Genomic DNA, 24,800 nt, shown 5'->3' on the forward strand with positions numbered 1-24,800 from the left:
AGTTGCTGATCCACGGATTAAATATTTGTACAACTGGCCCTAAGCTCACCGATTTCTGCGGATTAGCTACGGGTCAACTTCGGTTCAAGCATCGATGTGGCTATTTTTACATAAATGGACCTTGAACCAGTGCTTAACCTCAATATTAAGCCTAGCATGCTGCTGATATGCGAAACGAAATTTTCCATACAAAATTTCGTTAACGAAATCTTGAACGAAAATAAATTTATTTAGTTTTTGCTCTTAAACTTATTTTCTGATGTTATTTCTTGAACGAAAATAAATTTATTTTGTTTTTGCTCTTAAACTTATTTTCTGATGTTTTTTCTCCAATATTTTTATTTGTATTTTCATAATTTTTACTTTACTATAATGCCCTATACTATTTTTTTGTTAACATGTGCGCTGTTGACTTTGGAGACTTCAAAATTTTTCGTTTCGCTTCAGCAGCGTACCGAATTCAGAAGATAAAAGTTGCTGATCCACGGATTAAACATTTGTACAACTGGGCCTCTGAGATTTTTTCTTGGTGGGACGCGCTTAGTATTAGGTGTTTTCGTACAGTTGTGATTTATAGCCTGTTTAAACTAGAGCCCAAATAAGATAATCATGCAAATTATCTTATATCCTGTTTCTAGAACCCAAATGAGAAATTATTTCATTTCGAGTATCAAGTCGTATAGGAAATTTTTTAAATTTGAAATTCTCATTTGGAGTCTAGTGAAACCACAGTACACATAAAAAGGTAATAGGGGTATTCACGATTCGATGCAAATGGTCTTGTATCGTTGTAAAAGTGCAAAAGTGTAACATTTTCTTAAAATAAAACAACCAAATATACAGACTAAAATTTTTTTACACTTTTACACTTTTGCTATACCCCAACCCTATTGCAAAAATAAAATACAATGGTGCAAAATTTGTCTATTGTAGTTGTAGTTGTAGAAAACAAAATTTTGCATTTTTACACCTTTTTGTTACACCGGATCGTGAATACCCCTAATATATTCCGAACTGACATTGGTCGCCAGATTGTCAAAACATGACACTTTGGCGACCAATGTCAGCTACCGAATTCTTAATTGTTTAAAATACCGACGAAAAACGCACAAAAACCGATAAACCACGCACACCACTAATTTTTAAACAATTATTTATCATTTTCCGCGATGAAACACGAAGAAAATTTGTTATTTTCAATTTATAATATTTTTAAATGACATTTTATAAATTAAAACAAATACAAATTTCCTGTTTACTGCGATTGAAATATAAAAATTAAAGGCCGACCTGACAGATTGGTGCCCATTTTTGACAAACAAATTTTGACAACGTTCGGAATATATTACCTTATTATTTGTACTGTGTAGTGAAACAGGCTATGTATGAAAAAAAATCCAAAGTGGAACGAAAACAAAGTGCAGGTGTAGAATTTTTTGCAAACAATTACCCGTCCCTCTACAGCATACCTTCGTCAAAATGAGTTTCAAAATTGTTTACCGGAGACTCACAGGGTAGAAAATCTTCCTTCCCTTTTTTTCGAACTTTCTTTGTCCCTTTGCTCTTATGTGCGTCTTGCACTTTGCGTCTTCGTATAGAAGCAGACAAAAGCCGTTTTGATCCATATAGATCATTAATTAACACGTATCACAACAACTACATGAGATCTTGCTTTTCATCAGGATCACGAATCGTGATCTTGCTTTTCATCAGAATCACAAATCGTGATCCTGATAAAAAGCGTAGTTTTTGTAATGCGTGTTATATAGATCAAGTGGAATAATAAAAAACGGCAAAGGAAACCGGCGTTTTTAAAAATGTGTGAACACACCTTAATAAAAAATATCAGTCATGAACATGAACTGGCCAAAAACATAGAATTTCCGAAAACATAGAATTTCCCAACAAGAAAAATTTTCCCTCCTCTATGTTTTTTTTATACACAAACACAACTGTCTTCTTTTTTTTGTTTTGTATTTTTTTCTGATTGAAAAATTATTACATTTTTTGTGATAAATGATTTTTAAAAAATGTCTAATGAATTCAATCAATATTGTGAACAGGTTTGTCCAAAAACTATTCAACACTTTTATAATAACATTATGCTCTTAATTCAAGCTACGTACGGTAGAAGAAGCCTTATTATGTTCAACAGACCCAATCGAAAAAGAATCCCTGGAAAGTCTTAAAAATGATCTCAAAGAACTATTGGAGCTAACAAGAGAATCTATTGATAGCTCAGCAAATAAAAATGGTAAACTTTGTTACAGAGATAAACTAATAAACAATAATCAATAATCCATTTTCTGTAACAGCTTCAAAATATACAGAAAATCACGGCGGCGAAGACCATGACGATGAAATGTCCCTTTTCCTCAAAGAAATTAGTGAAATTGATAAAAATAGCGAATTAGATGTAAAATCAAAAGAACTAAAGGCAAAATAATTGCAATTTTATGTCCGTCAATGCTAAAGTTTATTTTTTTTAGGAACTTTTGGAATCAAAAATTGGCGAAAAATGCTCAGCGCCACATCATCATTCCTGGGGCACTAAAACTTACCACAATGCTATAATTTGTGGTCTAGATGAATCCTCAGATACTCCTCGATTGTTGGTACTTTTCACCAATCCCACTCACAAGGAAATGATTCCTTGTTCATACTACCTCGAGGGCGAGTGTAGATTTGAAAGCGACAAGTGTCATTTTTCGCATGGAGAAGCTATTGCCTTTGAAGAACTCAAAGACTACAAAGAACCCGAATTTGATAAATTGGCTAGGAATTGTGTTGTCCTCGCCAAGATGAATGACCGGATGTGGCATAAGGGACGAGTTTTGTGCGCCAATTTCATTGAGAAAAGCTGTCGAGTTCGTTTGGATAGTCAGAAAAAGGAAATCGACTTCAATTTCGAAGATTTGTTTCCCATTTTTCATGGTAATATTTTTTTTAAATTTATTTATCAGCTTAATACAAGCAATGGGTACTGATAGTGGAGTAACTAAAGGAAATTAGGGAACCTGGCCGAACAGCTCTGATTTTAATGAGTCATTTTTTTCATACGTTGCACAGTGCGGTATTTTGACCTTTTTTTCATAGTTTTTATTAGTTTAAAAAACTCTTATTTATCTTAACAAAAAATTTAGAAAAGATTGTTTTTTAATAAGAAGTTAGTTTTAGATTTGAATAAATTTAAGTTTGTAAAATTTTTCACTTCATTCGGGAGTCGGTTGAAAAGTTGAAGCCCTTTGTAGAGTAGGTTGTTTTGCGTTTGTGCTCGCCTGTACAGATGTAAACGAAAGTCTCCAGCATTTCTTAATGCATATCGCTGATTTGTGATGTATACTACATTATTCTGTAAATAAACGGGATATAAATTTTGTTTAATTTTAAATATCATGATTAATGCATTATATTTTAAACGCTGGATTACATTTAACCAGTCTAAAGAGTGTAGCATATCTGCTATTGGAGTATACTTATCGTGTTTTAAAATAATTCTCATCCCTCTTTTTTGTAGGACTTGCAGCTTTGTTTGTTTTTCCATTGTACTCATATATATTAAAGAAGAGCAGTAATTATAATGAAGCAGTACAGTTGTATTGTAAATTGTTACCGCGCAAGGCACAACTCATAGTAACACAGAGTTTATTTAAATGAGAGTCAAACTTTATTTTATTTTCAATGTAGACACCAAGATATTTCATTTCCTTCACACAATCAATGAGATTTCCATCTATGTATCGATATATTTATATTTGTATCATTACCATTGATGCACATACTTTTCGTTTTTGAAATATTTATTTTTAATTTATTTTTGCACAGCCATTCGTATATTGAATTCTTGTCTATCCGAAGCTGGGTTTCAAGAGCAAGAATATCCTTACTACTGATATAAATGAGGGTGTCATCAGCAAATAAGCAAATCTTGCAGATAGATAAGGCTTCTTCACAATCGTTTATGTAGAGTAAGAAAAGCAAAACTCCCAACACTGATCCTTGGGTCACGCCAATACACACATCCAGTGGACTGGAAAGGGTTTCATTTATCTTAACTCTCTGTGTTCTTTGCGAAAGATAGCTTTCAAACCATTCTAGTTCTTTACTTCGAATTTCATATTTATAGAGTTTTTTAATTAAAATTGATCTATCTATGGTCTCAAATGCTCGTTGCAAGTCCAAGAAAACTGCTAAAACGATATTTCCATTCCATTCATTTATGACTCTCACAAGAGTGACCATGCCTTAAACCGGATTGTTTATTACAAATTATTTTCTCCCGCTCCACATAACCGGTAAGTTGGTTGCAAACATTCACCTCCAATATCTTTTCATATGTTGGCAGCATATTGATGGGTCCTAAAACCTAAGACCTAAAACGTGGTCATAAATCAAATTTCTCAATTTTGCCCCCCCAGGATTAAGTTTATGTCCTATAACAGGTAGATAACCAGGCTAGTTTTTAGTAAAGTCTATCTATAAATTAGTTAACCCAGTTCGCGACACCATCAGTTGCAACTTGTAGTATTTGGGTAAACACGGGTTTTTTGTGATTCGTGAAAAAAGTGATCTTTCTAAGTGTTTTTTTTTTTAACTAAAAAGTGATTTTGGGGATAAATTTTGATATGGATATTAAATATCAAGGTATTTATGGTACTCTAAAAAAAAAAAATTATTGTAGATGCAACTTAAAAAATTTGAATGTTTTTCGTTTTTTTTTTTTAACATTAGTGTTTTTAAAATAGCGCAACACGCCGCGCCGCAACATTTTCTTACCTATATATTATTAAACTGCTGGATATGCAGAACAATCTTGCATTTCAAAAGTTTGTCCCCTCAAATATAAAGACTCCTTGAAAAAAACTCCTCAAGAACGACCCTTACTAATAGATTTTTATATTATTCCATTGAATGTATATATTAAATTATTGAAAAAATTTGTCGAGAGATACCTTAAAAAATATGTACAGAAATAGTGTTTCAAATTTCAAAAGAATCAGTGCAGTAGTTTTGAAGTTATGAGGCTTTGAAAACGTTAGTTGTGGGAAGAATGATTTAAAGTTTTGAACTCTGGAATAAAACATTCGTAAGCGAAGTATTAAAAAAATCATAACTTTTTCAATTTGGTTCCAATCGACATAAAATTTTGACACAATGGCCCGTATGCATAAGAAATAGTAAATACTAGCAATATGAAATTAATAAGTATAAACTAGGTTTGATATGCACAAAATGTGGACACAAAAACGTTTATACTTTACAATTTTTCAAGTAAAAGCATTTACTATTTTTTATGCAGTATGAATGACCCAATATTGATATTGATTGATATAAAAAGGGCTTCACGGGAAAAAGTATATTTCAGTTTTTTTTTTTATTTCTTTGATATTTATTAAAATGAATTCTTTAGTATTTGACTTAAAACTACCAGGTCATTGAATAATGATAAAAAAGGTCCATAATATTGCAAAATTTTATACAGAATCAATTAAAAAAACGAAAAAAAATTATTTTCTAAATTTCATCTTTAAAACTTAATTTCTCAAAAAACTACTTAATGAAACAACTTGAGTCAAAAAAGCAAAGTAAAGAATAAATAACTAGCTTTAAGAAATGTTATAGCACAGGAATGTACGTGCATTTTTTTATTTTTAATAATTTTTTTTTTCACGTCTAATCGGGACGATAGTGGGTTTTACTGTACCAAGAAAATGAAAAATTTTCCTTTCAAATAACTTTTTAGTCATTTGGTACCTATTTGATGTGAAAAATGTGCCCAACATTTTTTGGCCAGGTTTTTAGACCAAAATACCGTACTGTGCGTTGGTAGTTAAAGATACTTTAACCTATTAAAAATTGCCGATGTTGCCGTATTTTTATTTTATTAAAATTAATTTTATTAAATTTTAACAAAACCATTTTTACTTGCGATATAGGTACTATAGGGCAAGTTTAGGATTCGTAAAAAAAATCGAACTCGAGATAACAATTTTACATGACATTACGATGATGGAGAATACCAAAAAAGTGGGTCCGGCAATTCTGTCTGTCTGTCCGTCTGTCTGTCTGTCTGTCTGTCTGTCTGTCTGTCTGTCTGTCTGTCTGTCTGTATGTACCTCGAGCTACAGCCTAAACTATTGGAGTGATTTTGTTCAAACTTGGTAGTTAACAGTTTTGGGTGATTCCCTAGAGGACAAATTGAAATTTTTTTTTTAGGACCAAAACTAACGGTACCTGTCATATAACGGAAATAGAAAAGTTAATTTTTTTCAAAAACGGCTCTAACGATTTTGATTAAAATTTTTTAGTGTAGTATTACGCATAAGTGCCAACTTTCGAAATAAAAAAAATATTTTTGTTACCGTTATTAACGGTACCTGTCATAGAACGGTTTTTTTGATTTATGAATATCTCGTTCAAGACCACCCCGATTTCAACGAAAATTTTCATACCAAGCCGTTTAGGTAAAAGTAATTTTAAAAATTTACAAAATTTTCAAAAAACTCATTTTTGGATTTTTAAAAAATATTTCAAAATTTTTTTTTGAAAAATCAATTTTTTGAAAACGGGCTTATGAAAAATTTTGAAATAAATTATTTCTTCAAAATGGCATTCCAACTTTTTTTTTGAAAAATGTTAGAAAATTTTTATATATAAAAAATTATTTTTTTAAAAAACGGCTCTAACGATTTTCGAAAATTTTTTTCTAAAAATTCCTTTGTATACAAGAAGTAAACTGGCATACTTAGTTTTTAGTGAAAGATCATTTAAAACGGTATTTAATTAATTATAAAAACAGATTTAATTTTTTTTTTAATTTCTTGAAAATATCAAATCTTAAATTTTCTTAATTTTCTTGAATAAAAAGCTATGACATTAGAGTAACTTTAAGCATAAGAGCAAGTACGTGCGACCCCAGTCGTGCATTTTATTTTTTATTCAATTGCATAAATTAAATGATACCAAAAGATTGTCTAAGTATTTAAAAAAAAAAAAAATATATGGGAGTGATGGATAATCTTCCATCGTTTAAGCTATAGATGCAATTTTCTCACAAACTAACTTCAAAAACAAAAAAAAAATATTTTGAACAGAAAGGCAACACCTACAATATTAAGAAACAAATTTTCAAAAAGCGAGAAACTCCTTCGTAGCTGTTAAATTAAAATCTACTAAATTTAATGAAGAGTTTTTGAAAAAATGGTCCTCAAACTCAGAATTTTGAAAAAAAATTAAATAATCATTTTATCAAAAAACAAAACCGACTTCCATGGATCAAAACTGGGTTTTATGGTTTTTCTAATAGTTTCTTTGGCCAGAACTGAACAAAATTAAAATGGGACCACATTGCAGCCACCAGCTTTCCAATACAAAAAGAATTATCGAAATTGGTTCACTCAGTTGAACTTTGTTAAACTAAACTGTTGAACTAAGTTAAACATTTTTTCAAAACTTCTATTAAAAAAAAGTTCTTCGAATATGAAATACTTTTTAATTTTTTTCATAAACTGTAATACATATTGACATTTTTTTTATGAACTCAAATAACAATTAATATGGGCAAGAAATTTGAAAAATGAATGCATCTCTTATAACGAAAAAGTTTTAAAAACGACATTTTAAAATTTTTTCAATTCTGAGCTTGAGGACCAATTTTTCAAACCTTTTCAATTTACTTAATTTTAATTTTATAAATATTCAATTCTATTTGTATTGGCCAAATACAGTAAGACAAATTCTTTTATAGCATTTTTTCATGTTGGGTAGCTAATAATATATACAATTATTTTACAATTTATTTTAAGATAATTTAACTAATTTAATAAACCTAGACACTTTTTTTTTCTGATACATTTCTTCTTTTTCCTTATCATATTTTTTTCTTCCTTTCTATCACAAGATAATAATGAATGGTTCGAAAAGTGCTTAAATACTTCACATTTAAATGTTTAAATGGAATAAGTTTCTAGCTTTTTAAAATTGTATATAAACCATGGAAGATTGTCCCTCACTCCGATATTTTTTTTTTCCCTTTAATTTCCTAGACAATCTTTTGGCATTAACTAATTTATGAAATTGAAATAAAATTTTTGAAAACAAAATTTTTTTGTTCACAAAAATCTTCAAAAAAATAAAAAAAAGCAATACGGCAACAGCGGCAACTTTTAACCTATAGAGGTTAAAGTATTTTTAATTACTGACGTTTGAAAAAAAAGATTATCAAAATCGGAGCTGTTCGGCCGGGTTCCCTGATATTGCCATTTTTTGAGCTTTAGTTACTCCACTATGATTGGTTGTTCAAAATTACATGTTTCTCATTCTCTTTTCTAGATGAAGATCTGAGTAGTGGGAGTAGCTCTGACGGAGAATCAGATTCTGATTCCGATGAAGTTGAGGCTGCCCGAAGAACACGTTTAATTGAACAAAGTCTCTTTTCTTATGCTCCAAATCAGCCGCTGGGTGAATGGGAGAAGCACACAAAAGGAATTGGTTCGAAATTGATGTCCAAGATGGGTTATATAACGGGTACCGGTTTAGGTTGGAATGGTGAAGGAATTATCACGCCGATAAGTGCTCAGGTTCTGCCACCGGGAAAGTCTTTAGATCATTGCATGGAACTGCGAGAGGCGGCAAATGGTGACCAAGATCTCTTTAGCGTGGAAAAGAAGCTTAAACAAAATCAGAAAAGACAAGAGACTTTGAATGCTAAGGCATATGCAAGAGAGTCGAAGAAAACAGATGTATTTTCTTTTCTAAATGGCACAATTTTGGGAAGTGAGACACAAGCAGTTGAGTCAAAGCCATCAACTAATCCTACAATGAAGAACGCCTTTAAAAATCACACCACAAAAACTTTGAATGTAGAGAGTGTTCGAATTGCTGATGATATCCGCAAAAAGGAACGGGAAATATTAAAGGTTAAAGAATCAATGAGACGGCATCAAGCTGGCTCGGATGTACACAAGCGATTAAAAATGCAGCTGGAAGCGAAGAATCAAGAGTTGGGTGGGTTGAAAAAAAATGAAACCTCATTGGCTAAAGAACAAATGTCGCGGAAAACAAAAGACAAACTTTGTGTCTTTTGATTTTGATAAGTTTTGTAAAATTTAAATAAAGTTTGTTATACAAATTTATTTCAGTTTTATTCAATTTTGTTTTTTGCTTTTGCTCAACCAATTGTTAGCTGGGTGGGCATAAGAAAGAAAGACAAACAAAAGTTGAGGATTTAGGCTTTAAACAGGCAGCCAATTCTATTTTTAGCCAGCTGTTTCCGGTTTAGAACCCAAAAGTGATTGAAATCGGCCAAAATATTATCCAAGGTTGGTTAAATACCTTTAATGCCTTTTTTCGTCGATTTCTATTTCAAAAAAAGAATTTTTATATCAGATTCAATTATCAGTCGTGGCAAATGGATTGCCAAGAGATTTATTTTCATTCGTAATTGAGTTTGAGCAATTTTTCTGTATATTGAAAACATGGTAAAGTGGTTTTCAAAGCTAGCGATTAGCTAATTGTGAGTGACCGAATACAACATTTCCGATTGGAAACATTAAAAAAACGAAAACGACCATCTGTTTTTGAAAAATGAAAGAGAATATGCGACAAATTCAAAAAAAATTCTTTCGTGTTTCAAGTTATATGAAGCGAACCTTTCGTACACTCGTTATTGATAGCGATAGAGAGCAAACTTTCCGTAGGCTTTTGATTGTTTTCCGAACACACTTCCGGGAATCATATTTAGGCTTTGTAACTTCATTTTGACTAGTTGTTTAGATTTTTATTTTAAAAATTGTAAACAGTGAATGGTATACAAAAATTAGGAGACTGTCCCGCGCTACAAAAAAGCTTTTTTTTTAATTCAAAAATTCATTGTCAAAATTCAAAAATCGCGTATTCTGCATTTAGTTCTTAAGAAATTAAGGTTTTTAAATATACATTTTGGTCCTCATTGCGAGTGTCGTTGGTCTATCGATAGACGACTTTTGTCGTTCATCGAAAAGGACTTTTGGTATTGTGAATTCTATATAGACAACTTTTGTCGAAAATGAATTTTGGTGATGTGAACGATTTTTGTTTGTTTTATCGATCGATCTTTTTCCTATACAATTTTGCTATCAAATCAAGTTCATAGTTCGACTTTTATCGCCTCGAAAGTTGAACGACACTCGCAATAAGGGTCGTTGTCATTTCCGTTGTCGGCTTTCATGTTTTCTGTTTAAAAAATTAGAAGTAGGTATACTTTTTTGTACCAGCAGCCGTTTAGAAGATATTGCATTTAATAGGAGGGTCGGCATCGTTAATACGATTTTTTTGACTATTGCAGTCCTATCCTCGTGTTCGTTATATAGCCCAAGGATATACAACTCACTCATTTTTTAAAATTGGCAAATATATAATTTGTAAAAATAAAACAAACAATTTAGGATAGTTACATGACTTAGGGGTTTTATTTAAAAAAATATATATTATATATTTAATTATTAATTTCAGACATTTATTTCATTTATGAACTCTTCTCATTTATTTTAACAATAACGCTCTTAACTTCAGTGTAATTTTGAAGTGCATACTCGCCATTTTCACGTCCATGGCCTGACATCTTATAACCGCCGAAAGGCGACTGTGCAGCCAGTGCATTGTAAGTGTTGACCCAAACAGTACCTGCTCGCAATCCTTGTACCAAGTAATTAGCCTTATCAATATTCTTAGTAAACACAGCAGCAGCTAAACCATATTCTGAAGCATTTGCGCGCTTAATCACTTCATCAAGATTCTTGAAACGAATCAACTGCTGAACGGGTCCGAATATTTCTTCTTTGGCAATTGTCATGTCGTCTTTTACATCAGCAAAAACAGTTGGTTCCACAAAGTATCCAGGCAAATCTTTATAACGCTGGCCTCCAGCAACCAGTTTGGCACCCTGTTTTTTGCCGGTATCAATTAGTCCTAGAATTTTCTTCATTTGTTGGTCATCAATTTGAGGGCCTTGTTCGTTGTTTGCATCGAAAGGATTACCAACAGTACGCTTCTTGGCACGTTCAGCACTACGTTCGACAAATTCATCATAAATCTTGTCCTCTACAAATGTTCTTGAACCTGCACAGCAACATTGACCCATATTGAAGAATAATCCAAAATGAGATGTTTCGACGGCGTAATCCATATCGCTGTCAGCTAAAATAATATTTGGGCTCTTTCCTCCAAGCTCAAGTGTAACTCGTTTCAGATTTGACTGAGCCGATGCTTGCTGTATCAATTTACCGACTTCAGTGGATCCAGTAAAAGCAACTTTGTCTACATCTAAGTGATTGGATAATATGGCACCGGTTTGGCCTTTGCCAGGAACTACATTTACAACACCTTCGGGAAATCCGGCTTCCTTAATCAACTGAGCAATATAAAGAGCAGTTAAACTCGTCTGTTCGGCCGGTTTTAAAATAATAGTATTCCCGGTGGCTAGAGCAGGTCCCAGCTTCCATGCCATCATTAAAATGGGGAAATTCCATGGAATGATTTGTGCACAAACTCCAACGGGTTCGTGGCGAGTGTAATTAAAGTATGGACCATCCATTGGGATAGTTTTGCCATGGTTTTTGTCTGCCCATCCGGCGAAATAACGTAGGTTTCTGATAGACATAGGAAGATCCACGTTGTATGACATTGTGTATGGTTTTCCGTTATCCAATGTTTCCAAACTCTGAAAAAAGTTTAAATTTTACTTTTTATTTCTTCTAATTTCATTAATGTTACAAGAGAAAAAATACGGGGAATCAGTCTTATTCTGCTATTCGATTTACGTGAACGTAAATCTAATTTACTAATTGTTCTACAATACATTTAGTGGACAGAAGATCTGATTGAGTCAATTGAATCAGCAAAATACGGCTCAGTGATTATCAGTGACTCGATAGATAAATAAATAAATAAAAAAATTAACTCACTGCTAAATAAGCTTGATCTCTTTCCATTAGACTAGCCAGACGATATAAGAGTTCGCCTCTCCCCGAAGCATCCATTCGTCGCCATGGAGAACCCATTCTAAAAAAAAAAAATGAATAAAAAGTTTATTAAAAGAAAAAATATATTTATTTAGTAAGACTCACTCGAAAGCATTACGTGCAGCTTTAATGGCAAGTTCTATATCGTCCTTACCACCTTCTTGAATTTCAGCAATTGTTTTTTCGGTTGATGGATTGATTGTTGGAAATGTTTTTCCAGATTTACTCTTGTGCCATTCATTGTTAATGAAAATCTAAAAGCAAAAATCGGAAAATATTAGCGTTAAGAAATTTATTTGAAAAAACAAAAAAAAATTTCGTTTAGATTTTATAAAGATGCAGGTTTTTCAAAAACAAACTTTTATGTTTTGAAATAATTAAGTAACCACTAAAATTTTCAAAATAAACTTATTATATACATTAAAAAAAATAAAAATATTTTTTTTAACTAATATCCGCTCAAACCGGAAACATCCTCTATAGGCGTGTTTTTTCTACAACTCAGTAGCTAATCATTGTTTTATTTTATTTTTATTTTATTCGAAAAACAATAAAAAAAAACTTACGTGTGTAATTTTTATTATTGTTTTGCAAATAAAATGAAATATGAGTAGCTACTCAGTATTAGAAAAAACACACACGTAGATATTACAAATTTTTGGAAAACAGCATGAACTATTTTGAATAACATCATGTAGTATTTAAAGAAACGAAACTGCATTTTCTCAGGAAACTTGAATAATGAAAAAATGTCGTTGCCGTTTTTTCTTTTATTTTACATATAACGAATCTGTTTGAAACAAAGAGGTGCAATTTGGAAAAAAAAGCATGTTCAGCCTTCTGCCACTTTTCTTTGAGTTTTTGTATGTCTTTCTTTATTACGAGTATTATTGAAAATATTTGCGGAATGAAGGACATTATAAGGGCAGTTTTAAAGAAAGAGAATAATTTACTGTCCTGTTTAAGTAAATATATTGAAGAGGACACAGTAACGAAAAAGAGGACTGTCCTCTCAAAAAAAGGACGGATGGTCACCGTATACAAAGTAACAGAAATTGTTCTTTAATTTTGTTTAAATTAAATTCCTTACATTCATTCAGGTAATAAGAAATATTTGTCTAGAAATTTTGAATCAAATCAAAATTAGCTAAGTCGTCAACGGCCTATACTATGGGGCCAAAATATTTGGTATTTTTTTAATTTCTATGTGCACTAGATGTATGTAAGTAAGTAGGCTTTAGTTTGAAAAGTATTTGATTTCAAACGAAGTAAGTAGGCTTTAGTTTGAAAAGTATTTGATTTCAAGCGTCTTAAATATACATTCACGATTTGAAAAAAAAAAAAAAAAATTAAATAAAAAGATGCACTATGTGGCCTATAAGTATTACGTTTTACTTTTATCAGACTAACGCCTGCGACCCCGACTCTTACTTGGCGACCTTATGGAGGTCGGGACCCACAGGTTGAAAAACACTGGCTTAGTAAAATAAACAACAAAAATTTCCAAATAATCTGATATAATAATCTATTTCATTTGTAGATTTGCGTTTTGCAAAATGAATAGCCTGCACGACTTCGTTGTGTGATTTTTGTATGTGAATTTTTGTTTTGCTGGAGAGTTGTCGTGTGGTACCTACTATCAAAATGGAAAAGAACGAAAAAAGTAAATAAATTGATTTACGATGCGAAGTTGTTGTTGTAATGTTTACAAGTTTAATTAGTTTTAACTTTGTACATCAAGGTTAACTTCACTCAAATTCTTTCTTATGAGGTCGTTCAAAATAGTCACATTTTCTTCTCTTTTGTATGTATTCTTACTTCAATTGGAATCAGCAATTTTCTTAGCTTCGGCTTCATCACATTGTATTCTAGTAGCAGGCGTTAAGTATTATGTTAAGGCTTTCAAAGAAATTCTAAACACTCAAATGGAAAAGCCGTAACACTTGATTGAAGCGAACTTTACGGTTAAATGCATCTCATTTAGCTGCGCATTCGGATATTTTTTTTTTCACTTGGTACAGTTTACAGTTCAGCATGGAAAAATAACAAATATAAAAAGAAAAATTTTATCTCTTCTGTGCATCTTATTGCACTCATACTATATTTCGAAGCAAATACCTTCACCGTCATCAACATGCAGTTTATTTTTTTGTTATATATAAATCTGAACAGAGGCTACATCAACTACGTCGTCAACTACAACTACTTTAAACTGCAATTGAACTTGTCCTATTGGACTTTACGGATAAAATTTTAAAATTACTGAAATATTTCAACCGCAAAGAATATTTTCTAAGATTCAATTTGGCTAAAATATTGGTATGGTAAATTTAGAAGTCAAATAACTTCTTTTCGGAGGAATAAAATGATTTTGTACATTAAATTGTAGACTAGCCTATAAGAAAAATAAAAGAGAGAAAAAACGACGAATCAACAGGTACCTATCAAAATCTCTATTGAAGAGTTTATTTTTTTTCCTTGTGATTGTAATAGCAGGCTTTAACTTTCTCTATGTTTGTATGTACATATGTACACATAAGCCCACAAAAATAGGTACATTTAAATTAAGTTATTTTTAGCCAAGCTCGTAAGCTTATTAAATATTGTAAAAGTAATATTTTTGTTTGTTTTTTTTTTTTCAATGTATGATTTGTATGATAATATAATTATCAACAAAAGGGTATCACCATCAACATTTATTAAAAAGTAATATCTTCCTACTTTAGAAAAAAATGTTGCCTATTTCCACTTCTTTAATACTAAATACACCGAAAAAAACACACTTTTGAAGTAATATTATTTATTCTCATTGTTGCCTTGAAAAATTTTCGTGCATAACTTCAGATTCGTGTACAACCAGAACTTTCCACATCTTAGAGCATAAATTATGAAATTGAACTCTGATTACTTTTTCAAATATTTTCTTTCTACTTTCTTGAGTGCTTAAATGAAATAATAATAATAAAAATTTAAACAAATTTTTCTGTTACGTGTTTTGATGTTCTTGAAAATTTACAACATTTTTAAATCCATAAGTTTTTAACTGTTTTGCAAAAAACTTTGAGCTTGTGTTTAAAAATATTAAATCTTGTTTCGTTTATCAAATCATTGAAGGATTAAGTCCTGCATATAGTTCATGGTACTGCTTCTGTTGCATCTCTAAAAATCTTATGGACATAGCTGTACTTCAGAAACCAAAATAATGTTTTCTTCTAGGCATCATTTTGTATTATAAATATTATAGCGTTTGACGACTTAAGTGCTATCATAGGAAATCACAAACAATTAGACCACACTGCATATGCCGATGATTTCCATATTCTATGCAAACATAATGACATTTCAACCACAAATATACTTTTAAAAAACGTCTTAAATGATATCCTTGCCTGGTCCTCCCGGTCGGGAGCAAGGTTGTCATTAGATAAATGCAAAACATTGCATATCTGTCGTAAGACTTCATGTAATAATACAACTTTTTCATTTAACAATATTAGTATTAAAAATGTTGATAGTCTAAGTATCTTAGGTCTTACATTTAATAATAGATATAACTGGAAAACACATTGTATAGATTTAAAAAACAAACTTTATAAAAGAACAAATATTGTAAACTATCTAGCAAGTAAAAAATGTAATGCACATGTTAATTTGTTGAAATACTGTACTGTGTACTCATAATCAATTTAATATCTAAGTAGCTTATCAAACAAACTTGTTTATTGAAAAATATTTTTTCTTCACTTCATTAAAATTATTCAAACTGTTCACATCGAATTATTTATTTTATTTAAATATTCTTCTGGAACAAGCTTAACTTACTACAGGTTATGGGACCAGCAAATTTCTAGAAGAATTTGTATTGAATAATTAATATTTGTTTTTTGGTGATCCTGATATCAATTGTAATTACGTGCAATGGGAAACGACAAGAATTTTTTGACTTCGATTGAAAGGCTAAAGGGACGTGAAAATTATTCCACATGGAAGTTTGCGATGCAGACATTTTTGGAATATAATGGTCTTTGGGCTGCAGTACTTGGAACGGAAAAAGTTGCTGATAAGATAACACAGTCCAGGGCAGCAATAATTTTGAGCCTTGATCCAAGCAATTATGTACATATCCAAGATGCTTCAACAGCGCAAGATGTTTGGGATAAATTAAAGTCCACATTTGAAGACAAGGGTCGTGCACGCCGAATTACATTGGCAAGACAATTAACAGGCACAAAACTTGAAAGTTGCAGTTCAATGGAAACATACGTTGCTACAATCATTACGGCGGCTCAGCGTTTGAATGCTATAGGATTCAAAGTCGATGATGAATGGTTGGCAATTTTTCTGATGTGCGGTTTGTCTGATCAGTTCACACCAATGGTCATGGCATTGGACAATGTTGATACAAAACTCTCCAGTGATGCAATAAAAACCAAACTGTTGCAAGAAGCTTCTTCAGTGAGTGGTGAGGGTGCATTTTTTAGTGGACACAGTGCAAATAAAAAGGGTTTCACTAAGAAAAAGGGAATACGTTGCTATAGCTGCAACAAATTTGGACATAAATCTCCCGATTGTCCAATGAAGAAGTCCAACAAGGTGGATGAAAAAACTAAATCTGGAGCTTCTTTTAGTGCTGCGTTTTTGGCTGGTAATTTCAACCCAGGTGATTGGTATATTGATTCTGGCGCAACGCAACATCTTACCATGAACCAAAGTTGGATTTTCAATGCAGAGAAACCAGCGATACCTGATATAACTGCAGCTAATAGCACTAAAATGAAGGTTGAATCTTCTGGTTCGGTGAAGTTACTAGCTGATGTAAATGGAAAACCGAATATGATCGAAGTAAAGAACGTTTTGTGCATCCCGAACTTGACAGCGAACCTTCTATCTGTAAGTCAGATGACAAAACGTGGACATATAGTTGAATTCTTTACAGATCGATGTGAAGTTCGAGACCAACAGAAGAATATTTTGGCAACAGCTTCCATGATTGATGGTTTATATCGCCTGAATAGTTTGCAAGATTGTGGTTTCATTGCAATTGCATCAGCTGAAAGTAGCGAGACTTGGCATCGGCGGTTGGGTCATTTGAACTATCAGGACCTGAAGAAAATGAAGTCTGGTGCTGTTGAAGGTATTTCGTTTCTTGAAGACAGTGGGGAACATGTTTGTGTCACTTGTTTGAAAGGGAAACAATCAAGATTGCCGTTCAAGAAAGCTGGCTCAAGATCAATGGCGCTTTTAGAAACAGTGCACGCTGACTTAACAGGGCCGATGGAAAATATTTCAATTGGTGGAGCTCGCTATGCATTTGTTTTGGTTGACGATTTTAGCAGAAAAACTTTTACCTATTTTCTTAAATCCAAAGATGAAGCATTTTCTAAATTCTGTGAATTCAAGGCTTTGGTTGAGAAACAAACCGGAAAACAAATCAAGAAATTCCGATCAGATAATGGGACTGAATTCTGCAATCAAAGGTTCGATAAGTTGTTTAAGGCATGTGGTATTGAACGGCAGACGTCAACGCCATACACACCACAGCAAAATGGGCTTGCAGAGCGAACAATAAGAACTTTGACCGAGCGTGCAAGGTGCATGCTACAAGATGCAGATCTTCCGAAAAAGTTTTGGGCTGAAGCGATGTCAACGGCGACGTATTTAAAAAATCGTTCAATATCTCGTGTTTTGAACGACAAAACGCCAATTGAAATATGGACCGGATCAAGACCAAATCTAAGCCACTTAAGAATTTTTGGGTCGCGTGCAATGGTACATGTTCCTGCTGAGAAAAGAAGAAAATTTGATCCAAAATCCCAGGAATTGATTTTTACTGGTTATTGCGAGGGTACCAAGGGCTATCGAGTGTATGATTCTTCAACCAACCGTACTATAAACAGTCGAGATGTCATTTTATTGGAAAAAGGTAATTTTTCTGATTCAAATTATACTAACGATTTTGTTGTGTACGATAGTTCTGAAACCGAAGAAGAAAATTCTGACACTGCGGATACAAGAGTTCAGGAAATTGATCAGGTGGCAGAAGTGAGTTCGACTGATGATGTTTTGATGAATCAATCTGAAAGTAGATCTGACAGCGTTCAGGATACTGATGCTTCAATCAACACTCTATCAGACAGTGATTCAAATACCGAATTAACACAATTAAGAAGATCATCAAGAGAACGAAAAAAGAAAGAATTTCCTGGCTTTGTGTCGTATCTAGCCTGTAGCAATATTGAAGAACCATTGACAGTTGAAGAAGCTTTGAGTAGTTCAAATAGCAATGAATGGAAGTGTGCAATGACCGAAGAGTATCAATCTTTATTAGATAACCGGACTTGGGAATTGGTAGATTTGCCCAAAGATAGAAAGTCTATAAATTGTAAGTGGGTATACAAAGTGAAAACCAATTCCAATGGGGAAATCGTCCGTTACAAGGCCCGACTTGTAGCCAAAGGATGCAGCCAACGTCCGGGAATTGATTATGATGAAACGTTTTCGCCAGTGGTGAGATATTCATCGATACGGCTACTGATTGCACTTGCTTCAAAATTTAATCTTTCCATCGATCAAATGGATGCAGTTACAGCTTTTCTGCAGGGGGATGTTGAAGAAAAGGTGTATATGAAGCAACCAGAAAGTTTTGACGATGGAAGTGGACGAGTGTGTTTGCTTAGAAAGGCAATATATGGGTTAAAGCAAGCCAGTCGTCAATGGAATGTAAAATTGAATGATGTCATGGTTAAGTCTGGATACACTCGTTCCAAAACAGATGCTTGTATTTATTTTCGTCGTGAAAACAAGAGTATGGTATTCGTTGCTGTATATGTAGACGATTTGCTCATTTTTTCAAACAACAACTCATGGAAAAATCAGTTGAAGGCAAATCTGATGAAAAATTTCAGCATGAAAGACCTTGGGCAAGCAGGAAGCTGTATTGGAATGCAAATAACGAGAGACCAAAAAACAGGCACTATAACATTGGATCAGAAGAAGTATACTGAACAAATTCTTGAAAGGTTTGGGATGTCAGACTGCCATCCTATTGATTCCCCGATTGATCCAAACACAAAATTAACAAAGGACATGTCACCAAAGACAGCGTATGAAGAAAAGGATATGGAAAATATTCCTTATCAAGAAGCGGTGGGGAGTATTCTATATTTATCACAATGTACCCGACCTGACATTACTTATGCAATTGGTAATCTAAGCAGATTTAATAACAAGCCGGGACGACCACATTGGAATGCTGTCAAAAGAATTTTCCGATACCTAAAGAAAACGAAAGATTTCAAGCTAGTTTTCAAATCACTTGATGAAGAAGCTTCAAGACTTCATGGGTATTGCGATGCTGATTGGGCGTCAGATCCAGATGACAGAAAATCTTGCACGGGATATATTTTCAAATTTGAAAACTGTGCAATTTCATGGGCAAGCAAGAAACAGCCAACTGTAGCACTTTCCAGTGCTGAATCTGAGTACATGGCTCTCTCAGCTGCTACTCAAGAAGCCATTTGGATTCGCCAACTTTTAGCTGAGCTTTTGAAAAATTATGAAGAAACAATCCAAATTTACAGTGACAATCAAAGTGCCATCAATATGGCTAAAAATCAAATGTATAGCCCAAGAACTAAACATATAGACATTCGTCATCATTTTGTTCGAGAAAAATTAGATTGTGGAGACATCAAAGTCAACTATATCAACACCAATGAAATGATTGCCGATAATTTGACCAAAGCAGTTAATAATGAAAAACATTTTTTTTGCACCAAGAATATGGGTTTATTTTAATTTAGAAATTTAATGAACATTTCTTCTGTTATTTAAATAATTTTGTTTATGTTTGTATAATTTATTTAAATACTAGATTGTTTGTTAAAACTTAATTTGTTCATATTATATTTTGAGATTGTTAACTTTTTAACTTAATTTAATTTTTTAATGAGTGCATTGATTAAGTGGGGATGTTGAAATACTGTACTGTGTACTCATAATCAATTTAATATCTAAGTAGCTTATCAAACAAACTTGTTTATTGAAAAATATTTTTTCTTCACTTCATTAAAATTATTCAAACTGTTCACATCGAATTATTTATTTTATTTAAATATTCTTCTGGAACAAGCTTAACTTACTACATAATTCTCTTTGCAATGTTACAAGATCTTTAATTTTAAGTAAGATTGACTATGGGCTCATCATTTACGGCAACTCACCAAAATCAACTTTAAACATAATCAAGGCACCACACCACCAAAGTGTTCGCAGAAGCTTAAATGCATATCCAACAAGTCCAATTAAAAATATGCTTGTGGAAGATGGACTTCCCAACTTGGAAGAAAGAATAACATCATTTAGAGCAAAACTTTATGTTAAACTTGCTTTCTCAAACGGTTCCGTTATTGATAAAGATGTTATCAGCGTTATGAAAATAAAAAATCAAAAGCGTATACCATCAGCTATATTTAACTCAATTGAAACGGCTACCGAAATTGGCATCACTGTAAAAAAGATAGCTAAATATTCAACCCGCTACCCTCCCTGGAACATACAACCTAAGTCAGTTAACACTTATTTATGTGAATTAAATAAGAATAACACGACTAAACAACTGTACTGCCAAGAATTTTTAAATCTGGCATCAGATTTAAAAAATGAAGGTTGGAACTTCGTCTTTACTGACGGATCTAAAAACACAACAAGCACATCTTTTGCTTCTGTTCACGAAAACGGATCTATCTTATGTGTAGGCTTACTAGAAAGCACTGACTCAATATTCACCGCAGAAGCCCTTGCCATCCTCAAATCCATAACAACATGCGCGTACCTACCAGGAAAATTTGTAATATGCTCAGATAGCTTATCAGTTATAAATGCAATCAAAAATCCGAATCACAACACAGAATCAGTTAATAGGATTCGTGATTATCTAATAAGCAAATCAAACAAGTTGTGACTTATGTGGGTACCCAGCCATGTAGGTATAAAAGGAAATGAGCTTGCTGACCAAGAAGCCTCAAAGGCCCATTCTGCTCCAGTTTTTCTTTTTGAATAAGTAACTAAACCAGACCTTCTACTTTTCATCAATACCTACTTAAAATCAAAATCTCTATATGAATGGTCTACGTATAACCACCACTATACTACCATAAACCCGGAAAGAAGCCGATTAATTCTCCCTACCACAACTTCAAAATCCATGAATACAAGCTTCATAAGACTACGTATTGGCCACACAATTTCTACTCATCAACATATTCTTCGTAAAGAACAACCGCCTATTTGCCCAGCTTGCAACTCACGCATCGATATCAACCACATTATAAATGCTTGCTCAGCTTCAACAACACATCAACCCTCTGATTCCAATCTCTCCATCCGCCAAACTCTACATAGCCCCAGTCATGACAACATACATAAAATATCTAGTTATTTGCAAAAAAATAAATATGATATATAATAATATATTTTCTATAAAATATCTTATATCTATATAATATCTTATGGCGTTTTCGATTGGCAGTCCGGAAGCGTCCGGAATCATTCTGAAAAAATTTTATTCATACAAAACTGTCAGTTTTGTGCGAATACAACGCTTTCAGAATGATTCCGGACTGCCAATCGAAATTACTATTATACCTATACAATCCTATTATTGAATAATTATAATTTTTTTCTTTTTCAAAATATGAAGTTAAAATTAGATTTAAATTTAGATTTAAGTACGTATTTGAATTTTAAACTACCTCAGAGCCGGAAGTCTAAGCAACTTGAGCTCGTTTTCTTTATATTAGCACTATAATTTTAATTATATGTTAATAAATTATAATAATAATAATATTATAAATATTATCGTATTGTAAGTTATACGCTGGTCAACATTTATCCATCTTAAAGCTTCCAATATTTGTTCTAGGTATATTGGTGTATATCGGTTGCACTTAAGAATCGATCGCATTGCCTTATTTTGCAGAAGCTGTAAACGTTGTTTAAAGATTAACCAAACTTAAGATTTACCTATCATAGTTTCGTTTTCTTTCCCTCCACAGAGAGTACTTTTAACAATTTATTTTACCCTATTAAGGAATTTTTAAACTTTTTTGGCATAAGGGAACTAGGGCCCAATAAAAGTCGCCATTTAAGAGAGTAAATTTTATAAATTGAATGTGATTTGACAGATTATTCATTTTTAATGGGTACTTTAAATATAATGGAGTTAAGGAAAACAACTTATGGAAGCTTCAGCTAAATAATTTCCAAATTAATGTACATATTAGCTGCGTTGTGGAAAATGTATCTACTTCTTAGTACTTAAAACTGGTTCGAACTTCTTTTTGAATACAGTAAAATAGTTTAAAGTTGCTTTAAGTACTTAGCAGTAGATAAATGTGCCCAAAAGGCCGCTATTGAATAGAATAGAATAAAATGGAATAGAATAGAAGAGCAAACAAATAACTTAAGTACCTACATTCCCCATGTGAGCTATCCATTATCTAAAATATGATTGTAAAAAAAGGAGTGTACCTATTTTTGTGGGCAAGTGTGTACTTAAACGTATGTATGTATCAAAATATATTAGCTTATAGCAAATAAAATTAAATGTTATCTTTTATAGATGATATTGCCATTCATATACTTTACATACATACTGCAAAATTAACTCCGGAGGCTCTTATCTTTAAAGCAATTGACACACGAACGCATTTTTTTAGATTAATTTCAACTTGAGAATCTTATTTAGAAGAGAAAATAATTTTTTAATTCAAAGGAGTCTTATAATCTGGATATGCTTCCGTGTTTTAATGAAGCATATAGAAAATAATAAAATGCAATACATTTTTCATTCAACAACGTTTCATCTGACTACCTAACCTACTAAAGTTATTTTATCAAACTCTCCTTAAAATCCTCTTCTTGAGTTCGTAATCTATTTTATTAGAACACAAATTGAATACATTTTGAGAACGTGTCTGTGAACACGACCATTTGTTGTCAAAATACAAATAAAAGCCAATCTATGAATTGCATGAAATTGAAATTCGGTGAGCTTGTGCCGGCAAGAGCAAAACAAAGGTTCCAAGGTCAATGAGAAAGATTCCCTCCCTGTGTTCTGTGATTGCAAAAACATAACACGTTTTCCATTTTCCATAAATAGAACAATTTCTCTTATAAAATAATTATCGGTACTGCACACATACATAATTAAGCTATTTGTTAAATAAATTATCTAAAACGTGAGATAATGATAATGAATGAAAGTAAAATTCACTTACTCCTGTATACAATACTTCTGGATTGGGATTTGGTTGAGCAAGTGCAGATGCAGAATATGAAGCTGCTCCAATTTTCTTTGAAAATTGACCAACAATAGCAGTCTTGAAAATTCGCAACATTTTGTTTAATCAATTTTTTTTTAAACCAAAAAACACAACTACTACGAACCGCTCCGAACGAATTTTTAAAGACGATTATTTGTCTGTCACCGCAGGCAAGAGCAGTGAACAAGCAGCAGCAGGTAAAAATCACAAAAGTGTTTTTGAAAGCTTTTTGGCTCCCATCAGAATCAGAAGTAGTGTCAGTGTTGCTGTAGTGCATGTAAACTCAGATAATTTTTGTTTATTTAAAGCTTTTTCTTTCAACATATACAAACAATTACACTATCTTTGGAAATAATTGGAGATGATCTGTTGACGAAATGCGTGGTAAGTGTGAACTTTGGGTTTGATTGATTGATGCATGATAAAAACTTGTTTATCATGTATTGATGGATGCAGTTTTATTTATAATTATATTCAATACAAGTTTATTAATTCAATACAAAAAAATGTGTTAGAAAATTTCAACCATAAAATGCGTAACGGAATCAGGGTTGGTTAACTTTGAATAATCTACCGCAGCTAGGTACGGTACGGGTAGAGGTAACGGTACTTGTATGAAAAAAATTCCAAACTGACATATCAACGTTCAGATGTTGAATTTTTTTCATACAAATATCGTTACCGCTACCCGTACCGCTACCGCATACCCTCCGGTGTGGCCAAGCCTTAAGGCTTGGCCACACCGGAGGGTACGCGGTAGAGGTACAGGTAACGGTACGGGTATTTGTATGGAAAAAATTCCAAACTGACACATCAACGTTCGGGTGTGGAATTTTTTTAATACAAATATCGTTGCCGCTACCCGTACCGCTGCCGTGTACCCTCCGGTGTGGCCAAGCCTTTAAAGGCTTTAAAGGCTTGGCCACACCGGAGGGTACGCGGTAGCGGTACGGGTAGCGGCAACTATATTTGTATTAAAAAAATTCCACACCCGAACGTTGATGTGTCAGTTTGGAATTTTTTCCATACAAATACCCGTACCGTTACCTGTACCTCTACCGCGTACCCTCCGGTGTGGCCAAGCCTTTAAAGGCTTGGCCACACCGAAGGGTACATGCGGCAGCGGTACGGGTACTTGTATGAAAAAAATTCCAAACTGACACATCAACGTTCAGATGTGGAATTTTTTTCATACAAGTACCCGTACCGCTACCGCATGTACCCTTCGGTGTGGCCAAGCCTTAAGGCTTGGCCACACCGGAGGGTACGCGGTAGAGGTACAGGTAACGGTACGGGTATTTGTATGGAAAAAATTCCAAACTGACAAATCAACGTTCGGGTGTGGAAATTTTTTTAATACAAATATCGTTGCCGCTACCCGTACCGCTACCGCGTACCCTCCGGTGTGGCCAAGCCTTTAGAATTCGGTAGCTGACATTGGTCGCCAAAGTGTCATGTTTTGACAATTTTATTTGAA

General features: G+C 32.9%; 2 protein-coding genes across 3 annotated transcripts; one reads left to right on the plus strand and one right to left on the minus strand.

Annotated features, from left to right (window-relative positions):
• Positions 1–1,927: 1,927 nt before the first annotated feature.
• On the plus strand, positions 1,928–9,134 carry LOC129911991 (zinc finger CCCH-type with G patch domain-containing protein). 2 transcript variants are annotated; one of them, XM_055990076.1, is made up of 5 exons: positions 1,928–2,063; positions 2,119–2,254; positions 2,316–2,437; positions 2,490–2,934; positions 8,332–9,134. In XM_055990076.1, the coding sequence occupies exons 1-5, from the start codon at positions 2,031–2,033 to the stop codon at positions 9,084–9,086; spliced, it is 1,491 nt and encodes a 496-aa protein (XP_055846051.1). In that variant the 5' UTR covers positions 1,928–2,030; the 3' UTR covers positions 9,087–9,134. The 2 variants fall into 2 exon arrangements, with proteins under 2 accessions (XP_055846051.1, XP_055846052.1); XM_055990077.1 differs by having other exon boundaries at positions 2,316–2,416.
• A 1,285-nt stretch (positions 9,135–10,419) lies between these two features.
• On the minus strand, positions 10,420–23,516 carry LOC129911990 (aldehyde dehydrogenase, mitochondrial). The gene is made up of 4 exons (XM_055990075.1): positions 23,279–23,516; positions 12,105–12,253; positions 11,943–12,039; positions 10,420–11,698 (listed from the first exon to the last, which is right to left on the minus strand). Exons 1-4 carry the CDS (start codon positions 23,396–23,398, stop codon positions 10,505–10,507), a joined length of 1,560 nt encoding a protein of 519 aa, XP_055846050.1. The 5' UTR covers positions 23,399–23,516; the 3' UTR covers positions 10,420–10,504.
• Between the last annotated feature and the right edge of the window lie 1,284 nt (positions 23,517–24,800).

This window comes from Episyrphus balteatus, chromosome 2 (genome assembly GCF_945859705.1).
Source record: "Episyrphus balteatus chromosome 2, idEpiBalt1.1, whole genome shotgun sequence".
Lineage (NCBI taxonomy): Eukaryota > Metazoa > Arthropoda > Insecta > Diptera > Syrphidae > Episyrphus > Episyrphus balteatus.